General features: G+C 37.6%; 1 protein-coding gene across 1 annotated transcript in view; it reads left to right on the top strand.

The window, feature by feature from the left end:
* The window catches only part of adgrv1 (adhesion G protein-coupled receptor V1), a 138,467-nt gene that overhangs the window by 41,547 nt on the left and 77,681 nt on the right, over positions 1-19,239 (top strand). The window contains exons 18-37 of the mRNA XM_016527812.1: positions 2,036-2,296; positions 3,580-3,706; positions 3,871-4,088; positions 4,452-5,195; positions 7,936-8,309; positions 9,148-9,324; positions 9,789-9,969; positions 10,059-10,252; positions 10,735-10,864; positions 11,064-11,147; positions 11,871-12,010; positions 13,052-13,661; positions 13,773-13,988; positions 15,096-15,311; positions 15,420-15,664; positions 15,739-15,920; positions 16,003-16,811; positions 17,149-17,358; positions 18,105-18,235; positions 18,356-18,455. Coding sequence (XP_016383298.1) covers positions 2,036-2,296; positions 3,580-3,706; positions 3,871-4,088; positions 4,452-5,195; positions 7,936-8,309; positions 9,148-9,324; positions 9,789-9,969; positions 10,059-10,252; positions 10,735-10,864; positions 11,064-11,147; positions 11,871-12,010; positions 13,052-13,661; positions 13,773-13,988; positions 15,096-15,311; positions 15,420-15,664; positions 15,739-15,920; positions 16,003-16,811; positions 17,149-17,358; positions 18,105-18,235; positions 18,356-18,455 — 5,349 coding nt within the window. The remainder of the gene's footprint in view (positions 1-2,035; positions 2,297-3,579; positions 3,707-3,870; positions 4,089-4,451; positions 5,196-7,935; positions 8,310-9,147; positions 9,325-9,788; positions 9,970-10,058; positions 10,253-10,734; positions 10,865-11,063; positions 11,148-11,870; positions 12,011-13,051; positions 13,662-13,772; positions 13,989-15,095; positions 15,312-15,419; positions 15,665-15,738; positions 15,921-16,002; positions 16,812-17,148; positions 17,359-18,104; positions 18,236-18,355; positions 18,456-19,239) is intronic.

Here is a 19,239-nt window from a genome sequence, read left to right as displayed (position 1 = left end):
ATTGCGAGAAATAAATTTTTTTTCCCCTCAGAATTGAACTTTATAACTCTCAATTGGGAGTTTATATCTCACAGTCAGAACTGCAAGAAAAAAAGACAGAATTGCGAGATATAAACTCGCAATTGCGAGAAAAGTCAGAATTATGAGATGCAAACTCGCATTTGTGAAAAAAGTCAGAGTTGAGTTTTTATCCCACTTTATAACTAGCAATTGTGAGTTTATATCTCCGTAAACTCGCAATTAACGAGAAAAAAGTCAGAATTGCGAGTTCATATCTCTGTAAACCTGCAATTACAAAAAAAAGTCTGAATTGTCAGATAAAAAGTCGCAATTACCTTTTTACAAATTTTTATGCAATGGCAGAAACAGACTTCCATACAATGGAGCCTGTTTCTGCCTCTGAGTTAAAAAAAATGTGAGCAATAAAGTAATAAAGTTAGAGGTGTCCCCGACTAAGGATTTTCATAGTCAAATCGGAATTTTCGAATCTTGCCGATAGTCGACTGATAGTCGAATCATATGTTTGGGGGCGGGGCAAAATACATTACCAAGAGACAGTCATAATTACTGACGTTAACACACAGGGAAAATGTGCAACGGACACCTCGCAGATACAAAAATAATGTTTTATGTTTTGATTAAAAGATAGTTAACATTAAACGTCATCGACATTCACAAAATTTTTTACAATAATACTCTCATTATAACATTATGTATATGACAGTAGTTTTTAATGTTCTGCATTTCTGTTTTGAGCTGCGCGCGCTGAAGATGACCAGTAGAATGAAGCATTTGTAAGCAGGTTTTTAATCAGTGGGATTTAACTCATCATTTGTCTCATATAGAATATGCTTCATTATTTATACAACATAACGTTAATATTATGACTTATAGGCTATCTGCACAAAATGCCCCGAATGCACATGAACGTATCTGCGCGGCTCTGAATGAACTCCTTTTGTGGACGTGTTTTTCACGCAACAACGTGCAGGAACACAGCAACTAAACTCTAAAAAATTCACAGCGTTTTATTATAATAGTGTTCTCATTATAATGTTATGTATATGACAGTCCCAGTCATAGTTATTAATATTCTGCATTGTTGTTTGTACTGCTCGCGCTGCGTCCTGAAGAGATAATCACCGTAGTACTACAATGAAGCGCTTTACTACTGCGCAACTCAACCAAATGCATCTTATACGAGATAAATAATATATACAAGATATACAGGTGCATCTCAATAAATTTGAATGTGGTGGAAAAGTTCATTTATTTCAGTAATTCAACTCAAATTGTGAAACTCATGTATTAAATAAATTCAATGCACACAGACTGAAGTAGTTTAAGTCTTTGGTTCTTTTAATTGTGATGATGACATTCTAATTTATTGAGATGCACCTGTATATAATGAATTGTTTTGAAATCACTTGTACTCTACCTGATCGAAAAAATCGAAAAACTCTGCCTGTATCAATTTGAGTCTTGTGAAAGATTTAAATCCCTGCCTCCAAGATGCTCCTCTGTCGGTCACGAATTATGGAAAGTAAAACTTAAATCTATAGGGGTGGTTGGATTTATTCACGCACATTAAAATATTTATTTAAAACTTCTTTCTTTTCAGATTCTTATTTAGAGCATTATCTTAATAGGCTGTATATTAACTTATTGGTTAGAAAACCAGTAGTTCTATGTGAAATCAGACATTTGAGCACCCCCATAGAGCCAAAATGTTCATAACACCTCTGCGAATATTCGGCTGTGAGATTGGTAGTTCAATCAGGCTCCTCCTATCGAAGCATTGAATCTTGACTATTCAGGGTCACCCCTAAATAAAGTCATAGTGTGACATATAAATTCATATTGTGGGATATAAAGCAACAATTTTGAGAAGAAATGTTACAATTATGAGATAAAAAGTCATGTTAAAGCCACAATTGTGAGAAACTGTTCAAAAGATTGGGGACTGATATAGCTGCTCACTGTAACAATATTAAAATAATTTTGAAATTTGTTCTTCGTCTTTAATGTTTTCTAGAGCCTGTGGTTCAGAGGGTGCAAGAAGGGGGCGTGGCCAATTTCACCATTCTGCGAGCTGGGCCTGCTAACTTTATCACCACAGTGAAGTATCGTTTTGAGTATGCTGACACATCACCGGGAGACTTCACTCCACTGAGTAACGACTCAATGTTGGTCTTTGATTTTGGAGAGTGGATGAAGAACATATCGGTTGCGGTGGTAGATGACGACATACCAGAGACAGATGAACCATTCCACATAGTTCTCTTCAACACCACAGGTTTGTCACATCCTCAGCTTTCAATTAACCATATATTCAGTGCATTTTATGTTGCAAAGTTTTGGTCCCTTTCAACATGCATTGACTTTTGCTTTGTGCTGCATTATTTTTGGGTGACTTCTTTTGCCAGCCCTTCAAATCCCCAACTTTTAATTGTCTATGTTGCCCAATTAGCTTCATTAAATTCCTACTCCGTGAGACAAATACTGCTCTTCAGCTCTGCTCTGTAGAGGCAATAAATCCACCCCATTAAACATTTGTTTTGATTCGCACAGAGCTCTGTTGATTGGCCTCGACTCTCAAAAGCCCTCTCTAATCCTTGTATTGTGGAACACGCACACATTCATGAAAAGGGCTGGGTGACTGTAGAAAGTTAATTACAGAACTGTCCTGCAGATCACAAAGAAAAACCCAACCAAGAGTTTTCTGTCTGGAGGCTTTACCACTTGCCCTGAGGGATTGTGTTCTGATACATGGGTGTTATTACGATGTGAAACTGAGCTTTTGAGAGCATAATATGATTGCCGTGGTTAGCTTGTACCAATTACAACAGTGTTTCATGTAGAATGATGTTTAGCATAATAATAATGTGCTGCCACAGATTTGAAAGCACAAGCATTTGCTAATGAGAAATTTGAAAAGGATTCTGCACAAAATGTTTGTTTTCTTCATTATAAATCTTTCTGGATTTATGCATGATTGAATTTTTATCATGATAATTTAGTTGCATGGTTATTTGTCCTAGATTGCAAAATTTTTATGACATTTTTAATGTAATTCTGTAATGAAATATATATATAAAAAAGCTTGATACCAATGAATATTCCAATAATCAATAATTGTTTGCAATTGTTTGCTGTATACACTACCTTTCAAAAGCTTTTAAAAATACTTTCTATTCATCATAGAAAAAAATGTGTCAGCTTCCACAAAATATTAAGCAGCAGAACTGTTTTTAACACGGATAGTAGTAAGAAATGTTTCTTGAGCAGCAAATCAGAATTATAGATTGATTTCTAAATGATCATGTGACACTGAAGACTGGAGTAATGGCTGCTGAAAATTCAGCTTTGATATTACAGAAATAAATAGCATTTCAAAAAATAGAAAACATTTTAAATAGAAGTAACATTTCACTTTTATATATTGAAGTAATATGTATATTTTGATTGTATTAAATTAATGCAGCCATAGTAAGCATAAGATACTTCTTTAAAAAAAAAAAACGTGAGAGACTATGAGAGTGATTCTGTACTTATGTGATTGTATATGGGTCTTGTCAGGTGATGCAGTGGTATATGGTCGAGACGCTGCTACAGTGGTGATTGAGGCTAATGACGATGCTAATGGGATATTCTCTCTGGATTCAACTCAGAAACCAGTGGAGGAGGGAAGAACCAATAACTTTTAGTGAGTCTCCAATTCTCTAATCTCTAATATACAGTTGAACCAGATGTAAATCTCATAGCACAGATTGATTTTGATTCAGATAAAACAACGCTGGCTTTTAGCATTTGCAAAGAAGTATTTATGTTCTACTCTCCGTGAAATAATGTTTCCTTTTGTGTCTCCAGTGTTCTTCGAGACAGAGGACACTTTGGAAATGTCACAATATACTGGCAGCTGTTTTCCAACGACACCCCCCTTGAACCTCACCAAGAATTTCTGAACACATCTGGTTCTATAGTATTTCATACAGGGGAGAAGACAAAACCTATTGTTCTTGAAGCCATCTCAGACAAGCTCCCAGAGTTCAATGAGTTTTATGAGCTCAGACTTACGAACGTCTCAGGTAAAGTCAATATCAGCAGTCAATGTTTTAGTTGTATTGTTTATTATTTTAAAGGCCACATGAGAGTATTTTTTCTCGAAAAAATTTGACACATGCACTACACAAATTGTTGTCCAATCAAATGCCCCAGAATGCCCCTCCCCATTATATCACCTGTAATCAACTAAATATCAAACTGTTTTTCAATACATAACATAACTAAAACCTATCAGTTGTGTTTTTTTTAAGTTGGGATGATCACTTTGAAAAGTCCTGCACAATGTTCCTGTGAAGCATCACTTGTTCCATGAGGTCTTTAAGTTTTATAGTTATTTTATATGTGCAAATATATAACATCTACTACATTTCAAATGTTGTCTTTAGGTGGCTATCCTGGTGAAGGAGGAAAGTTGGCAGAGAAAGACCTCAATGCATCTGTTCTCATTCCCTTCAATGACGACCCATTTGGAGTTTTCGCTATTGCCCCTGAGAGTCTGGAGCGTGAGGTAGCCGAGGACGTCTTGTCAGTCAACGATATGTTTGATGTCACATCCTTCACCATACTTCGTCAGCAAGGAACCTTTGGAGATGTGCGTGTGGCCTGGGAAATCCTGTCAGGAGCTTTCCCACATGGTCTCAAGCCCATGGAAGACCTGATATTGATGGCTTCGTTTACTCAGGCTGTAGAGCTCCGACCACATGCCAGGAGACGCCATGCAGGCACCGATGCATTCTTCTTCTCTGGACTTCCAGGAGCTTATGGATCCATCAGTGCAGAAACCCATCTGCAGGTTCCACAGAACCTGGCTAACTTTACCCTGTCAGTCTGGCTGATGCCCAGGCCTAATACAGATGGATTTATTGTCTCTAAAGGCAATGGGAATGGAACTATCTATTATGGAGTTCAGGTCCAGACTAATGAATCCCACGTTGCTGTTATGCTTCATTACACAACCGTAGGATCTAACAGCACACAGGTGGCGCGAGCTACTGCAACTAAATTTGTAGAGGATAATACATGGGTTCATGTGGTCATCGCTGTGGAAGATGGAATTATTGAGTTTTATCTGGATGGGAGCCCAATCCCTGGGGGGATAAAGAGTCTAAAAGGAGAAGCCATTGTAAATGGTGAGTAAAGCTTATATTTTTTTTAAACAATGTAAATGTGGACTGCTTTAAAAAAAAAAAAAAGTAATTTGTCCCAAATATGTATATGTCCCGAATACATATTGATTATTATTATCAGCAGGTAGACAGTTCAAGGGGAAAAGTTCCAAAGAACCTAAGCCATATTTAGGGATTGAGATGTTTGACTTTGATTTTTATTCTATTTTTAGTGTATTTGAGTGTATATAAAATACATTTATAGTAATAATTTATATATTTTTATATATTTCATAATTTTAATTATATAAAAATAGCATGAATGTGTAAATTAATTAATTAATATAATATATTTATAATGTATAATTATGTATAAATTAATATAATTTACACAAAAGTATAAAGCATACATTATAATTGTTATAATTAATATAACTATTATATTTATATTTATTATTATTATTATTACAAATTATAATTCTATATATAAACGGCAGTGTCTCTTATGCTCATCAAGGCTGTATTTATTTGATCAAAAATACAGAAAAAATATACTTTAAAATATAATTTATTTCACTGACGCAGCGCTGAATTTTCATCAGCCATTACTCCAGTCTTCAGTGTCACACGATCCTTCAGAAATCATTCTGATATCCTGATTTATTACCAGTGTTGAAACTGTTGTGCTGCTTAATATTTTTTTTGAAATCGTGATACTTTTTTCTTTGATGAATAAAAAGTGAAAATGAATAAAACACACAAATTCTATTTTGAATAAACACAGTTCTTTTTAACTTTTTATTTATCAAAGTATCCTGAAAAAAGTATCACTGGTCCCAAAAAACATTAAGCAGCACAACTGTTTCCGACGCCGATTATAAATCAGCATATTAGAATGATTTCTGAAAAATCATGTGACACTGAAGACTGGACCAATGATGTTGAGAATTCAGCTTTGCTTTACAGGAATAAACTATATTTTAAAGTATATCAAAATAGAAAGCTGTTATTTTAAATTGCAATAATATTTCACAAAATTACTGTTTTTTTTCTGTGTTGATGAGCATAGGAAACTTCTTTAAAAAACATTAAAAAAATCTTACTGATCCTAAAGTTTTGAATGGCAGTGTATTGACTCAAATAAATGATTAAATAGCTAATTTATTTTTTATAAAATGTATATAAAGTAGATAATATACCTGTGTCTGAGTATATCCTACTGATGCCACCCTCATTTTAAGTCTTTATTTAAATCATTCTCATAATTTCACATTATTTGCATCAAAGGCTTTTTTGAATTTATTTTAGCACCCCACATTTGAGCCTTTTAACAACTGCACTACAAATTAGGAAACCACCACTGCTATAATTCTTCATTTGGAGTTCCGCTTAAAAACAAATTCCTCATGCTTGTGTTGGTCAAGCAATGAGATGTGGTTCCTCACCTATTCTTGTGGCCCATATCTAGTCTAGTGAGAGCTCTATGCCATTGTTTAGCTTTTCACAGGAAGATATGCTTGACCGAACATTGAGCCGCTGGACATTGTTAGCAGCACATAAAGGCAGCCGGCGTACTCTCTCTTTCTCTCTCTCTCTCTCTCTCTCTCTCTCTCAGTGAAAACAATAGAGCCCCTACTAAGACATTGCTGACATCTTTTATACCATCTTCAGTGAAGTGAATGTACACATAAACTGTATGGATATCTGAGATTGTCTCTGATTGTTAGCGTTACTGGTGATTACGGCCTTTGTTAAATGTTCTTGTTTCGGCTCCATGAAGCGTATTTCCTCAATTTGTACAGTTGTGTGCCTTTGAATGTCTCTCTGGTGGTCAGGAGGTTACTGCTTTAAGCTGGTGTAACCAACGAGGATGAACTCTTCCAATTTCCTTATTCCAATTTCACAGCTGTCACATTTCTCTTTTTCTCCTCATATAATGAGTTATCATGGCCCACTAGGAACACAGATATGTGCTGCATTATAGATTATGCACATTTATGATGCAGCTTGATTTATTTTGGTTCATAAATCCTTAGTGAAGTTTATTGCTCATTCTAACCCTTAAATATTAAACTTTGGCAGATACCTCATCCTACACCTGTTATGTTAGAGACATAAGTGATCCCTCAAATTGCAGGTCTTATTGAGGTGTGCTTGTTTTCTAAATAATAGAGGAAAAGTGAGACTGACCTTTGACCAGTAAGCAGCCATCTAGTAAAATACTCTAGCATTGCATAGAAGCACCCTAAAACCCCTCAGAAGAACACCTTAGCTACCTCATATTAACAACGTGGCAACCACCTAAAAGCCTTTAGCATGGTTCGCTACAGACACTATTTAGGGTCCTAATATAATGTGATGCAATAAACCCAAACATTTTTGAGATTTCAGGAGATATGCATTTCTTTTTATTTAATTTTATTACACATTGGTATAAGTAAGATTATTCTTTATTTTGCTCAACAACAACAACAAAAAAAAAAAAAAATATACAAGGCAGACGAACTTAGAGTGGTTACAATCATCCGGGTTTAAATCGCGCTCAAATTGATTTGATATTGATGCAATATTTACACTGAAGCTCGCAGGTAAGGTAAGCTCGCTATGGTAAGGGGCATGACATTTCCCGACCAGGTGCCGAGTGCTGCCAATCACAACACACCCAGCTAACCAATCACAGCACATTTCGAGCCCAGATGTTTACCCAAAAGCCACACCATCCATCCATCCATCCTAATGCCTTGCGTTGAATTCTTCCATACAGATGCTGCACCTATTAGGATCGGTTCCAACCCAGATGGTGAACAGTGCTTCACTGGTCTTCTACAAGACCTCCGGCTGTACTCCAGCTGGCTCAACCGCTCCGAGATTCATGAGCTCCACAACCAACCAGCCAAGAATGACCTTCACAATGTGTCAGGGTACCTGACATACAGGCAGGAGGAGAAACTGAAGTCGTTTTTAGTCGAAGTACGGGACGATCAAGAAGAGGAGGGTGAGGAGGTTTTCTACCTACAACTGGTGGCTGTTCAAGGTGGAGCCCGTCTGCCAATGCCCAGACCTACTGCCATCCTCAGGGTCATGAAGAGTGATAATGCCAATGGACTTTTTGGCTTTACTGGTTCTTGTATACCAGATGTAGGTGCAAAAAAATCTTTCATATAATTATATGATGCTTTTTGAGTTTTTTATTTTATTTTAAAACCAAAGATAAAGCAATGCCACTGTTTGGCATAAACACATAACTCCTATGCAAATGCAAATGCAAAAACTCTGAACTAATTCTGACTATGCAAAACATAGATGTCCAGGGGTGACATCCAGTGAGAAATCTGTAATGTTGCCTTACAGATAGCCTCCTGACCAGCACAATTAAGGTCTAATGAGTTAACATCTAACCGTATTATTTGATTAAGTACCCAAGTTGCTTCTTTGTCAGTGTTTGGTTAACCTTCCCTCCTAAAGCATGTAACGTGACCCCTAGTTGTGAGACCATGTCTTCATGTATATTTAATATGTCTTCACGCCTGGATGGATGGAGCGTGCATTCTTCTCTTCAAGGAGATTGGATGCATGGCATCTCCAATTACTTGTTCGATTAACAAGACAGATGGTCAGTGAATTCCTTTAGAGGAGGACCTCTCAACTACTGACAGAAAAGACACAGTAGCACGTGCTTTCTCTTATGTTCTAAGCAAATAGAAACAAGACTAAGCAGAAAAAGGAAAGCGGACATTTATTCAATAATTTCCTTTCTATTTAACCAGTTACATGCAATGTAAAGACTGTAAACTGTGTTTAATGATCATGTATCTCAAAATTGGCAAAAAATACATCTGTTTCTTAGTTTAAGTTTATAACATTTCAGCCTAACAACTTCTAAAACTCTGAATGGTTTAAAATTATTTTGTCCTGAAATTCTTTTTTAATTGTTGCTATTGTTGGTTTACAATGACCTTTATCCTTTCTTTATCAGATATCTGAGGAAGGCTCGATGATCTCCTGTGTAGTGGAGCGCACACGTGGCGCTCTGGATCATGTCTATGTAAACTACACCGTCACTCAGCTTGATTCACCCGCAGACTCGTCAAATGCCTCTGACTTTGCCAATGCTACAGGCTCCATCCATTTCCTGCCAGGCCAGCGCTCTGAGGTAACAGGATCGACCTGTCAAGCAGTTATTATTAATGACCACAGGACCACCAATTAAGGGGGAACTTTATAATATTGCCATTAATGTGTAATGGCTGGACAACTGCAATTACATGCCATTGCATTACATCTGTTCACATGATGACTGTATATGTTTAAATACAGAAATTAAATTTAAATTACGATCAAAACATATCAACCACAAGTAACAATGTTTTAAAACAATAAAGAGATATAATCAGACTTAGAAAATTAAAACAAACTTGTTTTAAATAACAAAAAGTTTGCATTGATGAATGTAGTTGATGTCTTAATATTTTTTTATTAACAGCAAAACTGTAAATGTATATGGCTCCATCTAGTGGTGGTTTTAACCACTTTGATTAATTGACAGTGTAAATTCGCTAAGTAATGGCAAAGCCTCACTCATAAATGCCTTTATATTTGATTTCTCTTGTCTTCTAGGTTTTAAACCTGTTGGTTCTAAATGATGACCTGCCTGAGGTTGATGAGCACTTCCGGGTTAGGTTGGTATCAGCTGAATCAGGTGATGGGAAACCAGGTTCCACTCCTACCAGTGGAGCCAGCATTGACCCAAACAATGCCATCAACAATATTACAGTCAAAGCCAGCGATCATCCATATGGTAAATTGGTATATTTGCCATTTTTAGATTAATTCTTTCATTTATGCTGCCAGATAGTCATAGTTGACTGGTTATTAATGTAATTTCAGGCCTACTGCAATTTCAAACTACCCCAGTGCCTGTGGGTATGATCAGACCCGCACTAGAGGAGGCCCATGTGACTGTTCAAGAGGAGGCTGGTGTGGTCAGTCTGCTGGTGGCCAGAGCACAAGGACTGCTGGGAAGGGTGATGGTGGGCTATCGTACGTCTCCATTCACAGCTGCTGGTTCAGAGGACTATGAGGTACCAACAGTAATGTTAAATAAAACAACAACAACTTTAAACCATCTATTTATAAAATACTGGAAAAAAAGTGTATCACAGTTTCTACCAAAATATTAAGCAGCACAACTGTTTTCAACATTGATGATAATAATAATAAGTGTTTCTTGAGCACCAAATCAGCACATTTAATGATTTCTTAAGGATCATATGACACTGAAGACTGGAGTAATGGCTGCTGTAAATGCAGTCTTGCCATTACAGGAATAAATTCAAATAAAATTTAAAAATATACTAAAATTAGTAATCTGTTGATTTAAGTTGCAGTAATATTTCACCATATTAATGTTATTGACCTCAAGGTTTTGAACAGTGTGTATATGTTTTTGGTCTTTGCTCTCTTATACAGTCCAGCAATAAGAGTCATTTTTCATTAACCAAGATCCCCTAATAAAATTCCTTTGTATATTAAAATGGCACAATTCCTTTCCATCTTCTGACAGGACACAGAGGGATTTCTAGACTTCTTGCCTGGCGAGAGATTTAAGTACATCAATGTGACTATTATAGACAACTCGGTCCCAGAGTTGGACAAAGTCTTCAGAGTGGAACTTTATAATCCAAATGGAGGAGGTAAGAAAACTTGTCAGTTCAGATTGATTCTGTGTCCTCTCTTTTACTTTCTTGATTTTTCTTTCACTGTTTCCGCATGCACTGTCTCCTGTGGGCTCCATTCATGCTGTTTGTGCATGATAATGGAACATTCTGTATGATTTCAATATGTACTATGTGTGAATGTCTGTTCCTATCTGGCTCCTGTGTGCTCCTTAAGTGGATCCATTTTTTGCAAGCGAAGCCAGTGGAAGTGGCGAGAGTGACACTGACTTCTTTCTTCCATCCTTTCACTATCATCATGGTAAGATTCTTTTTCTCACAGATCTTTCTCTCACAGTTTACTTTTTCCTCATTTCCATTATTTGCTGTAATACCAGACTGGATTCTGTTTGGAAAAAAAATACTGGTTTGACTGTATATAAAGCTAAAGTGCCTCTTAATATTAACAAAGTTCCCTTCAGGTTGAATAAAAGAGTTTTTTTTATATATTTATTATTTCCTAACTGCTTGAATTGCTCCTGCTTTGGCGTTTCTGAGGCACTTCATGCCCCATTATCTGTCATTTGGGCCTTGGCAGATCTTTTCAACAGAACTTCTTTAACCAATGCTAATTCGCTGCTTACTTTTTGTTTTTCTTTCTTTTGTTGATTTATTGCGTAATTGAGGTCGCCCCTTACACAAGCTTTATTTTGTAAGTGCTAGATTAAAAGTTGTAAAGTTTAAGAGCTGCCCATAACGGTCAAATCCCCAGACTCTGCCAAGCTGTTTACATAGTACTAAGGCATGCGAGCAATACCAGGAAAGATGTGGGAAAAGCAAATAGCCTTTATGTTTAAGGGAGGCCAATAGGGGTAAATGATGTTTTGAAAATGTCACTGTTCACCTCTGTGACGCTTCTTGGTGCCCTTCTTTAGGGTGTCTTTAAAAGTAGTAGTAGCTGTAAAAAAATGGGTCTACTTATTTTCTTATTTTCTTCTTTTATGTTATGGCTTGAATAATGATAAAATTTCGTTTTGCTCTGAAGCTAACCTGGGCGCTGCTGCTCGTATCATTGTGACCATCGCTGCTTCTGATGAGGCTCACGGCGTCTTCCAGTTCAGTGCCGACTCTCTGACTGTGAATGGCACAGAGCCTGAGGAGGGCAGAAGTACTGTAGTACTGCAGGTCAGTCCTAGTTATAAACATGGCACATCATCAGTGTGTTTCTTTTGTCCCATCTATGAATTTATTCAAAAAGTTCTTTTAAAATACATTTATACTGTATGTTACAAACATAGAGAATTAGAATTATTTATTAGAAAAAAATATCAGTATGTAAATATGCAAACAATATTTGAAAAAACTAAATGAGTCATGTGGTGCAATAAACAGGCAGAAATTATATCATAGACAAGATCTTGAAAAAAAAAGGTTCACTGCCTTTAGGTTTTGAAAGAGGCCTCTTATGCTCATCAAGGCTGCGTTTAGTTAATCAAAAATACTTTAAAGGGATAGTTCACCCAAAAATGAAAATTCTGTCATTAATTACTCACCCTCATGCTGTTCCAAACCCATAAGACCTTCGTTCATCTTCGGAACACAAATGTAAATATTTTTGATGAAATCCGAGAGCTTTCTGACCCTTCATAGACAACAACACAACTGAAATGTTCCCAGACCCAGAAGCGTAGTAAGGACATCGGTAAAACAGTCCATGTGACATCAGTGGTTCAACCATAATTTTACCAACACTGTGAGAATACTATTTGTAATACAACTTTATTCAACAATTCTTCTCCTCCAAATCACATCTTCCGCCATTATCAAGAGTACCTCTGCAGGTAAACAAAGCATGCGCGTGATGCTGCTGACGTAGAACACGTGTGCACTGAACCTTGTTTATGTGCAGAGGAAAGTAATGAGCATGCGTCGTGGTAGTCTCGATAATTGCGGATTACGTGATTTGGAGGAGAAGAATTGTTGAATAAAGTTGTTAATATTTTATGTATTTTAATATTTTATCTATTTTAATGTATTTTAAAATTTATTTTGTTCCTGTGATGGCACAGTATTCATTACTCCAGTCTTCACTGCCACATGACCCTTCAGAAATATGCATTTTTAGAGTCATTAAAATAAAGTAAAAAATAAATGTTATTGAAAACAAATTGTACAGATGAGAGAAATGTTAATGTTTAATATATGTAAGTTTCCTGTTTTTCTCAGGTGATTCGTACCTTTGGCGCTCTGTCCAATGTGACAGTGTACTGGGAGGCAGATGCTAATTCAGAGGGAGAACTTGTTTATAGATCTGGCAATGTGACCTTTGAGGTGGGCCAGACTGTTGGAAGCATCTACTTACTGATTTCCCAAGATGACATTCCAGAACTAGACAAGAGCTTCAGCGTCCGCCTCTCTAATGTTTCTCATGGTCGACTCGGGAAGGAAACTACTGCCACACTGACTGTATTGGCCAGCGACGACCCTTATGGACTTTTTGTACTCTCTGACAGCAGTAGACCAATCCGTGTGCCAGAAGCAAATGCTGTCATCACCCTGACCATACAGAGGAGAAAAGGCTTAATGGGAAGGGTGCGAGTGACATATCGAACATTGAGGGACACTGATGCAGCTCCATATAGCACACTGGGAGTGGGTCGGGCCAGTGCAGGGAATGACTTTGTGCCTGTTGTGGAGTCTGTGATATTCTCTGCTAATCAGAGTGAAGTAAATGTGACCCTGAGGGTACTTGATGATGAGGAACCGGAGAGAGCAGAGTCTGTGTTTTTGGAACTTGTCAGCGTCACTTTGGTTGAAGGGCTGCAACCCAGACCAGGTAAAAGTTACTTGGAAGGTGTCTTGAGTTATAATCTATGAAATGTGCAAAGCATTACTGCATTAAACAAAAAGCCAGGATGTGTACTGAAAATAACTTTTGGTTTTTCAGTCGCTCTTTCCCCTCGACTTGGCCCACGGAACGCCACAGTTGCCCAGATCATTATAGAGGCCAGTGATGGTGCTTTTGGGGTGCTTCAACTGTCTTCCCCAGCAGTGAGTGTGCCCGAGTACTACGTCGGACCTATAATCAATGTAACTCGTATTGGAGGGATTTTTGCTGACGTGTCTGTCAAATTCAGAGCAGTTCCATTGACCGCTAGAGTGGGTGAGTTTTAATGACAAATGTATTTCTGTTGTTATGAACGTTGTTGTGGAATGTTATTTTCCTGAATATTCTAGGAAAAGAAAAACATATTGTAAATGAATGTTTGATGAATACTTTTATTGAGCAAGCCCACATTAAACTGGTTAAAAGTAGCTGTGTTTCCATTACAGATTTGTGCAAAACTTTAATGGTGTTTCCATTAACCAATGTTATGCGACTAAAATGTAATATTTCCTCTCATGATAAGTCATGGCGACGGGTGTTGTTAGGTTAACGTATATCACAGCGACTAAATTTATTTTTAATCGAAGAAGACGAATGCGTGTATCTTTAGTGAAGCAGCGCTGAGAGCCGCTTCTGGGACACTTCTGAAACCTGCCGTGCCGCGGTTGGTATGAGCACAAGCATTGACTGTGATCAGTTCTGGTGGCCGTGTCGTAGCCGTAATACACCACAGACGTGTGCAGTGTAAATTATCCAAGCGTTAATGGCAAGGAAAGCCCCTTATACTTGAGAGCGGCCATGTATGAGGTGTTTCTTGGATGTTATATTACATTAAAGAATGATCATGTGACTTTTACATACGCCAGGTGACCTGTAAATGTGAACAACAAAAAAAAAAAACTGTTTCCATTGCAGTTTTGCGAAATATTCCTTTTTAGAATTGCCTGAAAAACCACCTCATGCAAGTGTAAAACATTTTTTGCGATATGAGAGTTTTTGTGAAAATGGCGTGTTTCCGTTGGGCAAATTTTAAATTTGCAATTTCAATTTGCACAATTTGATGGGTAATGAAAATGCAGACATTGAGACATTTTACAGATTTCTGTTTCAAATAAATGTTCTTTTGAACTGTCTGTTCATCAAAGAAAAAAGCACCGCTTTTATTAAGCACAAAAACTGTCAAATCAGAATTGTCTGTTTTAACATGGTTTGAATTGTAATGTATAAATGTTTTAAATTGTAATATTTCACTATATAACTGTTTTACTTTATTTTTAAACAAATAAGTGCAGGAATTAATGGAATACGTGTTTTATATCTATATATTTCATATATATCATATGTTTCTGAATCATATCATATGTTTTTGAATGACATATATAGGTGAAGACTACAGTGTGGCCTCTTCTGATGTGGTTTTGCTGGAGGGAGAGAGTAGCAAGCCCGTCCCTATCCTCATCATCAATGATGTGGTGCCTGAACTGGAAGAGACCTTCCGAATTGAGCTTCTCAACCAGACAACAGGAGGCGCTCTCCTGGGGGACCTTACACAGGCCATCATTACCATCCTACCCTCAGATGATCCATATGGATCTTTTGGTTAGTTTTTATGAATGGCGTGCTTGCCATGGAAGTTCAGTAATGAAACATGTTCAGTGTTTTACATGGTGACAGTTTGAAGAGATGTAATGTATTTTTGACGGTTAGTTTTTCAGGCTGCACCCATCACAATCGAGGAGCCAGCAGTGAATGCTTTTGAGGTGTCCCTACCCATAGTGAGGAATGCTGGAACTATAGGTGATGTGGATGTCCAATGGAGAGCCACAGTCAATGGAAGACCTGCCACTGGTGATCTGCGACCTTTGTCTGGTGAGGTCAGGTTTGCTCCTGGAGAAACCTTAAAGACACTGAGAGTTGAGGTTTTGGCTGATGATGTACCTGAAATTGAAGAGGTGAGTGTTGGTTTTTAAGCTTTGTAAGGATGTATGAAAACTCTATATTACTTAAGTGTTTCTGTTTAATTCAGGTCATAAAGGTTGAGCTCATAGGTGCCACCAATGGTGGGAACATTGGGGCTGAGAAAGTAGTCGATATCATTGTTCCTGCCAATGACAACCCTCACGGAACTGTATACCTTGAGCAAGCAGTATACCGCATCCAGGAGCCACTGGAAGGGATCTATATTGCTAACATTACAGTTCGACGGAGGTAATGTGCCTGTTTTTCCTATGTCTTTAATTTTGCTTTGAATGGTATGTTATGTTGCTTTTTTGTGTGTTTTTCACTGCAGTGGTGGTAACTTTGGGATGCTGGAGATCATTTATAGCACCTCTGAAGTTGATATCGTAAGCAATGCTCTCAGGGAAGGCAGAGATTTCCTGGTTTACTATGATTCTCCATTGGCTGGAGTGCCATCTAATGCCATCCGCAGACCCATCAACATCACCACAGACACAAACGTCCTGAATTTCTGTGCTGCGTTCTGCCTTAGAGAGCGAGCTTGCCAAGCTTTCAGCTTCACCAACGCCCCAAGAGTGAGTTGCTTCTGGGTAACGTCTGGGGCCAGACAACTGAGCCCTTCCCCACAAACCTTCACCTATTTAAAAAACACCACAGCATCCGCTTCGCTGTTTAGCTCGCAGGCTGTTGCTGGGAGCGACTACATAACCATGACGGCTCAGACCGCAACCATGCAAGACAGATCGGGAGTCGCTAACCTAACTGTACCCATCTTGCCTGACTCTTTGCCAGAGGTGGATGAGAGTTTTGTGATTAAAATCCTGAGTGTTAGCTTGGTCAACATGACCGCAACTACCAAGAACTTGCCAACGATACAGCAGCCAGACACAGCTTTGGTGACTATAGCAATGAATGGAGATGCGTTTGGAATATTTCTGCTCTACAGCATTAACCCCAATGCCACACAAGATGGCCTGTATCTCGAAGTGAGAGAGGAACCAAAAACAACAGTGCTGCTGGTCATTGAGAGGAGAGGAGGCAGTATGGGACAGGTTACAGTGGAGTGGAAGTATGTTGGTGGCAGTGCCACACCCAACGCTGACTTCAATGGGACGGGGGAGACCCTCATCTTCGCAGAGGGTAAGTCTGGTCTGCTTTGTACTTTTGGTGGTACTGACAACACTTGCCACGAGAAGTCAGGAGATTTACTTTAGCAAAATGTGCTTTTTCAAACTTGAAAGTTTTAACGAGTCATTTTTAACCTTGTTTTTCAATGTTCATACTTTACTCTGGCATTTCTATAATTCGAAAAAATAATATCAATCAAATAAATCAATATTGGTTAATTAAATAAAATAAAGGATAAATGAATATAAATCATTCTAAATAAATAAATTGACTGAATAATAAATAAATAAACTGAAGTCCTTTTTTTTTAATTTCAACATTGAAATTGCCCCCTGTCTGTGCCTTAAAGGTGATGTAAAGAAGACCCTTGAGTTTGTCATCATGGATGACATGGAACCTGAAGACACCGAGACTTTACAGCTTGGGTTAGTGAGCACTGAGGGTGGCAGCCGTATCCTTCCCAGTTCGGACACAGTCACCATCCTCATCCTGGCCAATGACAATGCAGCTGGTGTGGTGGGCTTTCACACAGCTTCAAGATCTGTCATCGTCAGAGAGGGTCTGTGTTTTTCTTTTTTTTCCACTTTTACAGTTAAGGCTTGTTCACACCACGAATGATATCCATAAAACTGTGTCTACACCGGACGATGCGACGAAAGACAATAGTTTTGTCGTCTGCTGCTTTAAATGTTCAAACTCTTTCAAGCGGTGGATTCTGATTGTCCAGCAAGGGTTTTTATCATTCATCAGTTGGAAATAATTTAATAAAATGAAAATAATTCTGATTCCAACAACTTATGGTTATAGTCATCCCTGGTGTGAATGGGCTTTTAATTAAAAAAGTCATCATAATGTATTTATTCATGTAATTTCTCAACAGGCAGAGGTGGTTTTAAGAGTAGCATAATTGATTTAACTTCTGTTGCGGGTATGTGCAAGAGTAGAGGCATTTTAAATATGTTGTAATTGGATAATTAGGCATCAGTTTGTGCTCCATAGTAACTAGTAACATAGTACCAAGATGTGATGAGAGAAGAGGGATCTGCAACAGCTGCTACATTAGGGAAGATGGTTCGTGTCACCATGCATGCATGACAGGACACGTGCATTCTATATCCCTATATAAGGAAAAGGAACTCACACACATCTCATTAATATTAGCTTCTAAATCAATTGAGGGTTGTATTACTTGAAGTAAAGTTTGTTGAGGTTTTATTAAAGCCAGTAAACCCAATGCAAAATCCACGTCTCATTATACCAGAAAATGGTTAATAAGTAAGGTTAGATGTTCATTGTATTCAACAGGTGAGAGTTTGTCTCTGCTGGTGGAGAGAACAGCTCCTGCTATTGGAAATGTCACAGTGGAATGGAGGATCGAAGGCCCTCGAGTCTCAATGACTTTTACAGACACCTCGGGAACTCTATTTTTCTCTGAGGTAATGAATAAAAAATGTTGCTTTACCAGATCATTTGAGCATTTCTTTAAACTTTTAAACCTAACTTGCGAATTCAAAGGACAATGAGCAATTCATGTTCTGCCTCAACTTCTGTTTCAGGGAATGTTAAATAATACTATAGTGTTGAGGCTACTTGAGGATACCACACCAGAAGAAAGAGAGGAGTACAGAGTTATCCTATCAAATATACAAACCAAAGGTATTTATCAGAAACACACACAGGAATGAGTTCCTCGAAAGTTTAACGTACTGTATATTGCAAGTTCATCGCATGTTACCATGTTTAGCAAAGGCCGCTAAGATTTACTATTCGCATTTACGAATGTAGAATTTTTCTTAATATTTCACAGTTTTGCTTCTCAGGTAAATTATCTTGTTTTAAGGATGTTTACATATTTTTTTAGAAAACAAGTCAAAGTTTCAGATTAAAAATTAGAATTTTTACAATGTTAGCATTAGCTGTTATCTTATTGTCTTGTTAATTTGTTGATCACTCACAATCTATACTTCCGTTTTAGTGTGCACTCACATTTCACTTAACATTTTAAGAACACTTTAGAATGTGTTTAGGTTGTGCTTATTCTGTACACAATATATTCATTATTTTTTTAAAGGAGACATATTATGCCCCGTTTTACAATATGTAATATAATTCTCTGGTGTCCCTGTGTCTGTGAAGTTTCAGCTCAAAATAATCATTTATTATATCATTTTGAAAATGCCTATTTTGAGTGGAAGCAGAAACACGCTGTTTTTCGGGCCTGTCTCTTTAAATGCAAATGAGCTGCTGCTCCCTGCCCCCTTTTCCAGAATAGAGCTGTGCCATTACAGCTCGTACCTGCTAAAAAACATCTGTTTTGGTTCTGATGATCATGTTTATCGCGCTGAAATCATGCGTTTTAAAGCTTACGAGTTTAAACTACTGATATACAGTTTTCTGAGCGCACACATCCGAAGCACACGGACAGAAAGCGGCTGTCACA

This window comes from Sinocyclocheilus rhinocerous, unplaced genomic scaffold (genome assembly GCF_001515625.1).
Source record: "Sinocyclocheilus rhinocerous isolate Xijiao unplaced genomic scaffold, SAMN03320098_v1.1 scaffold62, whole genome shotgun sequence".
Taxonomy (NCBI): domain Eukaryota; kingdom Metazoa; phylum Chordata; class Actinopteri; order Cypriniformes; family Cyprinidae; genus Sinocyclocheilus; species Sinocyclocheilus rhinocerous.
The sequence above is the reverse complement of the archived record's forward strand: the minus strand, read 5'-3'. Positions and strand labels throughout refer to the sequence as shown.